Source organism: Danio aesculapii, chromosome 6 (assembly GCF_903798145.1).
Source record: "Danio aesculapii chromosome 6, fDanAes4.1, whole genome shotgun sequence".
NCBI lineage: Eukaryota > Metazoa > Chordata > Actinopteri > Cypriniformes > Danionidae > Danio > Danio aesculapii.
In genome coordinates this window covers 16,302,098-16,314,595 of record NC_079440.1, presented here as the reverse complement: position 1 = coordinate 16,314,595, position 12,498 = coordinate 16,302,098, and the positions used below count along the sequence as shown (strand labels likewise).

General features: G+C 33.7%; 1 protein-coding gene across 4 annotated transcripts in view; it reads left to right on the top strand.

The window, feature by feature from the left end:
- The first annotated feature begins 4,998 nt into the window (after positions 1-4,998).
- fmnl2b (formin-like 2b) overlaps positions 4,999-12,498 on the top strand; it is a 64,274-nt gene continuing 56,774 nt past the window's right edge. For all 4 annotated transcript variants that reach the window (XM_056459673.1, XM_056459671.1, XM_056459674.1 and 1 more), the window contains exon 1: positions 4,999-5,725. In XM_056459673.1, coding sequence (XP_056315648.1) covers positions 5,606-5,725 — 120 coding nt within the window. In that variant the 5' untranslated portion in view covers positions 4,999-5,605. The remainder of the gene's footprint in view (positions 5,726-12,498) is intronic.

The following is a 12,498-nucleotide window of genomic DNA, read 5'->3' as shown; positions in this document are numbered from 1 at the left end:
GCTTTAATGAAGTGGGTGGGCGGGTCAATCAGTGCTTTTGAAAACACTATTGGTTGGGTTTAGGGAAGGAGGAGGGTGGATCAGTCGATTGGTCAGTCAGTCATTCAGTCAGTCGACAGCGGCCTCTGGTGGATTTACGCGAGAACAGCAGGCACGAATGGCATTCGCGGAAGAAATTTGAGATCTGAAAAAGCGTCAGCGGCCTCTGGTGGATACAAAAACAGGAAACTGCAAAAAATCCAGGGATTTGATGCTCTCCAGAAATGTATACAGTGGTAATTTTTCAAAATGAGTCTAGGTTTTATTTAAAATAACTACTTATTGAAAATGAGCCGAATCAACACAATTTCTGAGGTTTGTTTTGGACAACTTAATTGTTTTATGTTCAATCTACTTCAATTTGTACAAATAATTAAGTTTACTTAACCGATTTGTGTTGGAACAACGTAAAGGTATTATGTGGAACCCATAATTGTTTTTTTACAGTGAATTGTTAGTCAAAAATTATTGTTATTAAGGGAATAAGTTATTTTGAAGTATATTATTTACTTAATTTAGTAATTTAGTATTTACTTAATCTACTTTTAACATTTAGTGAATTCATAATTATTAAGCCTAATTTCTTAAACTAGTACACTAAAATCCTATTTTAATCACACTGGTGATACAATAAGAAGGCTATTTAGTGTCGGAGTTAAATGAAAACTATACAATTAAAATAATCCAGTAAACATTACATAGTATAAACTTTTAAACGTCCAACTGATAATAGATAATAGACTTCTTTGATTAACATTTAAACAAATATAGATGACAATTCACTTTTATCACAGAGAACCATGTCTGTCTTGTTAAACAGTGTAAAGTATATAATCCATTTTTTCTGTAATTATATTTAATATATTTTATGAAGTGAAAAAGAGGTTTTAAAGGGTCAAAAATGCTAATATAATAAATTTTATTTGACATCCCTAATCCTACCCAATACCTAAAACCAGCTACTTTTTTGAAATTTAATTTTTAGATTTGATTTATTTGTTTCAAACAGAAAAATCATACATCAAAAATCAACAATTCTTTAAACAAAAACACATTTTAACATTGTCGAAATGGAGCGGGATGAAGCACAAGCGTATTATTTTCCCCCATTATCACACACATCATTTGTCTACCTCAACTTATTTCGTCTTTTACTTATCTCTTCTTTTTACATGAGATATATGAGCTTTATATTGGACATATTTTGGTATCTTTGACATATTATATGTTTGATTCCTTTTGTATGTTTACATTTTATAACATAGACCCAAAAATTTAAATTGAAATCATACCTTTCTCATTTTAAAGTTTTGTTAATCACCTCTATTCATCATATATATATTCCTTTATTAATATATATTTATACAACTTTTTTAATTGATTAATATCCTGACATTGAAACTGTTCCAGAATGTTCCAGAATTTCACACCACATACAGACATACACAATTTTTTTAAGTTGTCCTTGTTTTCAACCTCCTAAGATTTTGTTCTTCTCTCAGTCTTTCGTCAAAAAACTTTTGTATGCATTTCGGAAGTAATTTATTCCTAGCTTTAAACATAACTTGTTCTGTTTTAAATTTAACCAAATCATTCAACGTAAGTATCTTCAAGTTAAAAAATAAAGGATATGTATGCTCCAAATACCCCACATTTTCTATCAGTCTAATTAAATTTTTTTGCATTGTACACAAGTATCGTAAGTTAGATTTATACGTATTCACCCAAATTTCAACACAATAACTCATATATGGCAATATAAGTGTGTTATACAATACATACATTGCTTTATTGTCAGTTTTTACCAATTTTGATATCACATTATTTATTTGCTGTTTCCAACTAATTCAATTCAATTCAATTCAATTCACCTTTATTTGTATAGCGCTTATACAATGTAGATTGTGTCAAAGCAGCTTCACTTAAAAGGTCATAGTAAATAGGAACAGTGTAGTTAAGTTTGTAGTGTTTAAGTTCAGTTCAGTTTAGCTCAGTTCAGTGTGGTTTAATAATCACTACTGAGAGTCCAAATATTGAAGAGCAAATCCAACGATGCGCAGCTCTACAGATCCTGAACCATGCAAGCCAGTGGCGACAGCGGAGAGGGAAAAAAAACTTCACTAAAGGCGGAAGTGAAGAAAAAAAACCTTGAGAGAAACCAGGCTCAGTAGGGCACGACCATTTTAATTTCTCCGCTGGCCAAACGTCTTGTGCAGAGCTGCAGTCTCAGTGGCGGAGGCTGGAAGCTGGCCTCAGCGAAGACTCGTCTGTCTCTGGAGCGTCATAGGAAACAGTCTCATGTTCTCCACTCTTCCATGACCATCGCAGTAGTTGTTCAGGATTCGGCCAGGTCCAGGATATGGAAACCTTGGGATCATCTCGTCGTTGGTCTTGGATCGAATCAGTGACTCTGCATAGTCTGAGGGCCTCGGGAAGAGTATCCCCAGGTGGAAATGGAGAATAAAGAAAATAATTAGCGTAGCTGATGTTCACAGTGTATATCAGCAAGATGCATAACCTGTGTGGAAGCCCCCTAAGTGGTGCACTAAGTGTATGCTTTACTGAACAGAAAGGTCTTTAATCTAGTTTTGAATTGGGAGAGTGTGTCTGAGCCTCGGACGTTATCAGGAAGGCTATTCCAGAGTTTAGGAGCTATAAATGAGAAGGCTCGACCTCCTTTACTCGACTTTGCTATTCTAGGTACTACCAGAAGCCCTGAGTTTTGAGATCTTAAAGAGCGAGTTGGATTGTAGCGAGACAGAAGATTGGTTAGATAAGCAGGAGCTAGATTATTTAGAGCTTTATATGTAAGAAGCAATATTTTAAATTCAATACGAAACTTAACAGGCAGCCAGTGTAAGGAGGATAAAATTGGGGTGATGTGATCAAATTTTCTAGACCTGGTTAGAACTCTGGCAGCTGCATTTTGTACTAATTGAAGTTTGTTAATAGAGGATGCTGGGCAGCCAGCAAACAGAGCATTACAGTAGTCCAGCCTAGAAGTCATAAAAGCATGGACTAGCTTTTCTGCATCTGAGATGGATAGCATACTTCGTAACTTAGCTATATTTCTCAGATGAAAGAAAGCAGTTTTTGTGACATGGGAAATATGATTTTTAAAAGTTAAATTGCTGTCTAATATGACACCCAGATCTTTTATAGTAGAACTAACGCTAACTTTGTATCCCTCTAATTGTAGATCGAGTTGTGAGATCTGCTGTGTACAGGATTTAGGCCCAATAAGTAATAATTCTGTTTTGTCTGAGTTTAAGAGAAGATAATTGTTGGTCATCCAGTCTTTAACATCTTTAATACACTCAGTTAGCTTGGACAGATTAGACGTCTCGTCAGGTTTAGTTGAAATATATAATTGAGTATCATCTGCATAGCAGTGAAAGCTGATCCCATGTCTTCTAATAATGTCTCCCAGGGGTAGCATGTATATTGTAAACAGTAAAGGGCCTAAAACTGATCCTTGAGGCACCCCGTATTTTACTGGGCTGATTTGTGAAGGCTGTCCATTTATATTTACAAACTGGTAACAGTCAGATAAGTATGACTTAAACCATTGTAGGGCCTGTCCCTGGACACCTGTAGACTTTAAGCGATTAATAAGGATACCATGGTCAATGGTGTCAAATGCCGCACTAAGATCGAGTAGAACTAATAGCGAGATGCACCCTTGGTCAGCAGCTAAGAGTAAATCGTTGGTTATTTTCACTAATGCAGTTTCTGTACTGTGATGAGCTCTGAAACCTGACTGGAACACTTCAAAAACATTGTTGGTCTGCAGAAAGGAGCATAATTGAGCAGAAACAACTTTTTCTAGTATTTTAGATATAAATGGAAGGTTTGAAATAGGCCTATAATTAGCTAAGTTGCTGGGTTCCAGTTGTGGTTTCTTAATAATAGGTTTAATAACAGCTAACTTGTAAGGATTTGGAACATGGCCTAAAGATAAAGAAGAGTTGATAATGTTAAGAAGAGGTTCTCCTATAACAGGTAGCAATTCTTTCAGTAACTTTGTTGGAATTGGGTCCAATATACACGTAGCTGATTTAGAGCTATTTATAATTTTGTCTAGCTCTTCCTGTTCTATGATTTTAAAGCACTGTAGGTTATTTAGATTCAGAGGCGTGTTTACTGGATCTGAAGTATAAGGCGGTGCAGAAAGTTTAATATCTCCTATTTTCTGTCTAAAGCCTTCTATTTTATCACTGAAAAAATTCATGAAGTCATCACTACTAATTTGCGGTGGAACGTTTTGTTCCAAAGATGACCGATTATTTGTAACTAATTTTATGATCCAATACAATTCCAAGAAACCTAATTGCATATACTCTTTCTATAACTTCATTATCAGTTTTTAAATCTATTTTATGGCTACTTTTTAATTTTCCCAAATAACATAACCTTTGTTTTACTTATTTATAAGGACAATTTGTTTATGTTGAACTACTGCTACCTCAGTAACTATTAATAAGCAGCTCATTCGTAGATTATTGAGCTAAAACTCTTAGTTAATGGTTTGTTAATAGTTAATGGTTTGGTAATAGTGTGAATTGTACATTAAAATATACTGTAACAATAATAATAATAATAATAATAATAATAATAATAATAATAATAATAATAACAATAAGACATATATAAAAAGTATTTTTTAAATTCTAAAAATCTAAAATGTTAAATATTTTGATAATAATACACTCAAAAAATTACTTGTTCAAACTACTTATTTGAAATAAGTTTAAAAAAAACACAATTCTTAGGGTTTTTTGGGGACAACTTAATTGTCTTATGTTCAATCCACTTAAACTTGTAAAAACGATTCATTGATTTGTGTTGAGACAACATGAAGGAATTGTGTGGAGCCAAGCATGTAGATTCAATATTAAATATAACAAAAAAAATGCTGCACAACAAATAAAAACACCAGAAAAAACTATTAATCAATATAGTTACAATGTCGCAGCTCTTCAAAAAAAAGTCAATTCACACGCTGTTCATCCAAAACTACAAATACCGGCATGCAACAGAACAAAACATTGCCTCCCCCTCGACTCCTCAGCATGGCTTTTTGGCACTCCCCAGCGGGGGATTGGTGCTGAAAGGCTTCATTGTGTCGGGGATTGAATGGGGGAGTTTGCGTTTTGTCGAAGTCCGTCTGTTATCATCCACACAGCGCGGATTAACTGGCCTGCCCGAGTCCGAGCCATGCGCGTTATCATGCCGCAACCCTCCAGCGGTGCGTTTTTTGTGCGTTATACAGATAAATGCGCCCTGCTTCCGAGCCGCTGCCGCTGACTGAACGATGCTCAACAGCTCCGAGAAATGAACGGAGGGCCCGACAGATACGGATTAACAATGTAGGGATGCTATTGTCGAAGTCTCGCATCTGATACGGAGCTCTGCGGGTTTGCATCGATGGAGAGGGCGTCTAGACACCTATAAAATCCTGCGTTATCTTTGTTTGCTTGCTTTTTTGCTTCTTGATTACATTTTGGAGCGGAATACGTTTTTTCGAAAGGATTTAGCGTCGCCGGGCATCAGACAAAAAAAAAACATGGGGAACGCAGAAAGTATGGATGCTCAGCTCACAGATTTCAGGGCGAGGGGCAGCAAACCCCCTAAACTGCCCATGCCGGACCCCGCCGAACTGGAGGAGAGATTTGCAATCGCACTGGTAATTCATGACTAATATCCTGAAATTCTGGAAAAAGCGTATCGATGTAATTGGTATCATGTGCACAACTAGTATATAAACTGGCAGCCCACGCCAGCACACACGCCTCTATTGTGTGCGCCTGGCAGTGTGCAGCGCTTTGATGCTGTTTGCGCGTGCATGATAGCTACTAATTGCAGGCGCGCGGCCCCTTTATTGTGAATTCCATTTTTTAGCGTCACCATATTGTGAGCCTGCACATTATTGCGGTAGTTATGCTTTTGTGTATGATTTTCCTTATCTAATTCCCTAGTCATGGCAGCGTGCGCTGTAGGCCACCGCATCCCCTGCATTTGCTTTTAAATAGGATTGTTTTTGCGCTGGATTTAACGGAATTCTTGTAGCTTGAAAAGTACATGTACTCATTAATATCCCGACTGAGTTACGGTGTATATTAGGTCTTGTTAGCTGATATTTGAGCCACTGGCACAGCCTGTCTGGTTGTTGTCTGTGATGTGGTCTGAAAAGCATCAGTGCGTCTTGATGAAGGGCTCTTAATGTCTCGAGGGATATACGTAATATATGTGCTGCGATCTAATTCACAATACATCTTGCAGTCTATTAAAATGACATTTAGAGTGATACAAATATCTCATCAGAGACTTGAAATTTCCCCTCAGAGATCGGTAAATATATCTGCGTTGTACCTGTAACTTCGAAGGGATATAGTTCATAGGGAAATACAAACTTTATGTTAATTGACCGCTGAGTTCAAACTTTTTATCCTTCGGCAGAACATTAAAGAAGATATTTAGCTGAAAACATGGTCCTCAGCGATTCATAAAATGAAAATCAACAGCCACCTGCACTTTGAAAGTCAGAAAAGCACATACAGGCAAAACTAAAATAATACACATGGCCCCTGATGACACATTAAGGTTTTTTGAAGCAAAACCGAAGCAAGAAAATACATTTATTTTACAAAATAATTACCTTTCAACCTGTTGCATAATAACAAGTGTATAAACTCACACATGAGCTGACATGGTTTGTTTACCTGTGCATATATTGTATTGTTTACCAAAATGGTGATGTGTCTATATAAACAGAAAAGTTATGTTAAATCTCAACAGGAAGATCTCAATCGCAGATTCATAATGTTTGATACACTATATTTAGTGATTGAAGCTTGTGTTATAATCTTAAGGTATTAATGTTGTGAATAATGTTCAGTTTCTTAGACAGAGCAATTATTTATTTTTCTAAAAACTCGATGTACACTAAAAATGTGAAACAACCATGTATTTAATTCAAAATACATTTCTATATTGGGTTAAGTGAAAAATTATGGCTTGGTTGTTGACATCTTGCCTGACATTTATATTATAGCCATACTGAAAGCACCAATACATAGTTTACTCCATTATTAAAAATAAAATAACTAGCAATAGCTACATGTGAGCAATTCCAGTGTTATGGATGTAACATTTGCAGTAAAATCTTAAAACATAAATTCAGAGAAAGTATATGTTAACATTATATTGAAACATCTGTTTATATTTTCCAAAACAACTAACCACAGAGTTATGGGAGCAGAAAAACATCAATCTGTAAACATTTTTTTATATTTAAAAAAAATAATAAAACAAAAAACTAACAAACTAACAACAAAACAAAACTAAAATCTAACAAAAAAGTTAGCGAGTTTACAGTATACCACATACTTTGTAGAAATTCTGTTACTTAAATTACATAACCCAAAAGAAATAATGCTAATCAAAAGAATAAGAGTTGGCTCTCTGTAGAACAAAAGTGATTGGTTTTATTTTACATTTTTGCATTTATGAGGAAAAAGCTCTGTTATGGATGTGACAGATGTAAAATTGGCACTTGTTTGATTTTGGTAAATCAAATATAATATTTTTTTGAGTATTTAAAAGCACTGTACAATACTTGCTTATAAAAAATGATTTTGATATTTTGGTGAAAACTTTACTTTATTTCATGGAAAGGTTGACATTTGCATGGAATTGCTCATGTATTTATTATAGCTTAGTCCAAAGTACAACTTTACCTGGATTTTGATTTTAAGTTACCCCAAATTTATTTAATTCATTGTCTATAAAAACAGTTTTTTACCTTCCAGCCTATATTTTTTTTCCTCGTGCAGAATATTTTGATTAATATTAAAATACATTTTTCATTTTCAACCAATTCAAAACTACAATTTGAGGATAGTTAAAAAAATTTACAAATTACAGTAATTTTTTTTTGGTTGCTCCAAAGCAAGATTATATTGTGATCAGTCATTTGACGATAACCGTTTTCAAGGTATACTGCAGTTTGGAAAAGTCAAGATTTTAAAACCGCCAAAATTGTCTGCTATACCGTTCCAGCAGTATATGTACGATTTTTTTATTTCTTTATTTTATTTTTTTATTTTTTTAAGGACAACAGTATCTCCAGCAGAAAAGATGTCCAAAGATGCTGTTTTAAATTGTAAAGAAATCTGTGTTTTTGAAACCAATGAAGACAGAAGTCAAAGATTCATTTTCATTATTCAATCTGACATGTTTACTGCTACAAAATATTTGAAATGCTACTCAAAATAAAATTTATTGTGTTCAAAGGGGGGGGGGGGGGGGGGGGGGGGGGGTTAGTTTTTTACCTATATGTTTAAAAAGAATATATTTATATATTTTAGAGCAGTAATGCCATCATACCATGAAAGTTTGAACCAAAGTTAAACTATACTTTGAGAAAAACTTTTTTTTAGCTGAAACAAATTACAATATTTTTTAAGTTGGTTCAAAGTGTAATTTTATTCAGTGTATTGTCAGGAATCCTAGGTTTTATATTTATTTTGCCTTTATATGTTATTACCTTAACAATATGTTAAGGTAACTCAAACCATTTGAGGAAACCGATTGCAACAAACCATTTAAGTTCAAAAACTAGTTCTAATGAGTTCTGCCAACTTAATCCATTTGAGTAAACGAAGCAATTTGAGCACAGTAAAACCCAATAAATTAAGAGAACTCAAACTAACTGAGTACTGTAAAACCCAATAAGTTAAGGCAACTCAAACTGTCTGAGGAAAACGATTGCAACAAACCATTTGAGTTAAAAACGAATCTATATGAGTACTGTGAACTTACTCAATATTAGTTGAAGTAATGAGCTATTTAATTGACTCATTACCTTCAACACTGAGTTCAAAACTCTTTTCAAATGAGTAGAATTAACTTTCAGTACATTTTGAGTTAATTGCACTCATTTCATTTGACAAAGTTTACTGTTAGGTTTTACAGTGTACAGCTTGGATGATCTGAGGGTGAGATAATTTTTCGAGTGAACGATCTCTTTAATCTGTATTATTAGCTTGTTCTATTTTCCATAGTGCTTTGATTAATGTGACTGCATTCATTTTTGACAAGGTTTACATGTAAAGTTCTCAAGGGTCTTTAATCAATTCACTTAGAGTTGGTCATCTGTTACTTATCTCCTTGATTTAATTTTCAGAGTGTCCCCCAAACAGACACATATCGTGTGCTTACATTAGAGACCTGCCCTTAGAACAGTCGAGATCTAATCAGTGCATTGAGTATCCCAGTTAAAAGTCTGCAAATCAGCATAACGGCTCCATGCCATGTGCGCATCATGCATGTGTGTGGGCAAGTCTGTTTGTGTCTGTGTAAAAGGGAGATGGAGCGGGGGGAGTGAATGCAAATTGGCTAATGTTGCCTCGTTTTCTCCGATTTGCATCACAAATTCTGTCCCAGTAGTGTTGGCTTTTGCAGCCCAAGTCTCTTCAGTTCACCCTTTTCCAAGTGTTGGGCCCTTCTCCTGTGTTTTCATTTCAAACGCCCAGACTGTTTTGATTTCCGAACCTTTCTCTCATTAATCATTTAGTCAAGCTTATTATCCCCAAAATCAGAGAACAAAAAGTATAGCAAGAAAAAAACACACACAAGGAATTAACAGAATGTTTCAGTTAGCTATCTCTGAAGGATTGAATTAATTTAAATATAATTGACTTTAAGTGTATATACTGCTTAATACATTCCATTTTGCATGACATTAAATTGGAAAACAGGTTTTTACATAGTAAGTAAATGTAAGTTAAGTATTTATAATGTAAAAAAATGAAAAAAAAAATAATAATAATTGGTCAAAATATGAGTGGAATGATGTTTCATCAACATTTTACATAACAAATGTCTTTATGAAAAAAGGAAACAAGCTACGTATTATTAACATTCTTAGTAAATTTATTTGGGCTGCACAATATATTGCTTTAGCATCGATTTCACTATGTGCGCATCTGAAATAGTTACATTATGCAATGTTGAGTCTGAAATCTACAGTTGAAGCTCCCCTGTTTATTTTTTTCCCCAATTTCTGTTTAACAGAGTGAAGATTTTTTTCAACACATTTCTAAACATAATAGTTTTAATAACTCATCTCTAATAACTGATTTCTTTTATCTTTGCCATGATGACAGTAAATAATATTTTACTAGATATTATACAAGACACTTCTGTACAGCTTAAAGCGACATTTAAAGGCTTAACTAGGATAATTAGGTTAACTAGGCAGAATAGGGTAATTAAGCAAGTTATTGTATAATGATGGTTTGTTCTGTAGACTTGGGAAAAAAATTGCTTAAAGGGGCTAATAATTTTGACCTTAAAATGACTTTTTTAAAAACTGCTTTTATCCTCACCGAAATAAAACAAATAAGACTTTCTCCAGAAGAAGAATATTACCAGACATACTGTGAAAATTTCCTTGCTCTGTAAAACATCATTTGGGAAATATTTAAAAAAGAAAAAAATCAAAGGGGGGCTAATTATTCTGACTTTTACTGTAGGTAAATACAGAACACATGTGATTTGTAGAGTCACTGCTAAGTTTAACCATGGTTTATAATTTGCATGTCTTTTTTTAAGTGTGTCTGTGACTGAGCATTTCAAAAGTGTTAAAAACATTTGGCCACAAAACGATGATGTTTGGAAGCGTAACTGATTAATTTGACTTATTTTTTTTATTTATACAGTATTGATATGTTTTATGCAAGAAAAAGTTTTCTTTAGACATTTTGTCTTGTTTCTAGTTGAAATATCTACATTTCAAAGCGAAAATAAGATAATTTCACTTGCCACATTGGCAGATAATTTTGCTTGTTTGAATGAAAAACTATTAATTTTGACTTATTTCTTCAGAAGGAGAAAACAAAACTGTATTTTTACTTGATCTAAGAATATGTTTGATGTTTGGACTAGAAACAAAACAAAGCAAATGAAGAAAAGCTTTTTTTGCATTGTAATTATTGCATTTTAGACCCCCCAGAAAACTGCCAAATAGAGCTATTCAAACCAGCCTGTGAAACTAATCATATTGCAGTGTTTATTGCAGAAAAATAAAATACTGCAATATTACATTTTCTTGCTGCACGGTGACACAGTGGGTAGCATGTTCGCCTCACAACAAGAAGGTCACTGGTTCGAGCCTCGGCTGGGTCAGTTGGCATTTCTGTGTGGAGTTTGCAAGTTCTCCCCGTGTTTGCGTGGGTTTCCTCCGGGTTTTCCTCCGGGTTTCCCCCACAGTCCAAAGACATGCGCTATAGGTGAATTGGGTAGGCTAAATTGTCTGTAGTGTATGAAGGAGTGGGTACAGATGTTGCTGGAAGGGCATCCACTGTGTAAAACATAAGCTGCATAAGTTTGTGTGTTTTTAAATAGTTAAAAACTTCTTGCTGACAAATGGGTTAAATTTAATGGATTGACAGATATAATTCTTGTTCTGTATATTTATTTACATTTTTTGGATTTATCAAAAATTGTTACACTGAATGGTATTTTAGTGTATAAAAATTAATGCTAGTCATTAGGGCTGAATGTGTGTATTCAGTAGTCACATTGCAGGATTTGATTATTTATTAAAGTTTAAAGGATGAAGATATTATTAAATATTATTTTATATTTGTTTATAAAATAGTTTCTACAATGATAACCATGTTATTTATGTTTGATTGCAATATATCAATACTGTTAGACTCCCCAGAAAACCATAAATCACTTTTTATTTAACTTTTTTTTATATATATATGCTTGTAATTTATTAGATTTTATGTAGAATTTTATGTAGAAAAAAAAAGGCTTGATCACCCCAGTCGATCTAACTTATGAAATCTTTCCAAATAGAGCTATTCAAATCATCTGGTGACATTATATTCATATAGCCATATACAGCTAAACAAAAAATCGCAATGTTAGATTTTTCCAACATCGTGCAGCCCTACTAGTCATTTTTTGCTTAGAAAAAAATAAGTTTAATAAAAGCCGCATTTGAATGTTTGGAGAAACATTTGATGTCTGAAGTCTCTTGAAATCTTGAAAGCATAATGATCAAGTGTGTAATATAAAAGTAATAACAACTATAGAGATTCTTTTCCTCTAAATATCATAAATGATAGAAGAAATAGTTTAAACTGGGCTTTTAGGAGGCACTGTATTTCAATTTTCATTATAGTAATACTTATTTTTTTATTCTGATGATATTCTGGATGAAGTTGCAGATATTGATATTTTGTGTGAACGATGATAAGATGAATGTTTCTGTGTTGAAGATTAGGCTGTTGTTCAGACTGAAATGTTATGTCATTCACCTCTGCTTTCGACTTTTTTGTTTTGGTGTCTCAGGAATTTAAAAAATACTAGCTTTTCATCACTTTTCGTTCATTGTGTTTTTGATAAACATGGTATGTGCAGTAGCATTACTCATGCACGAGA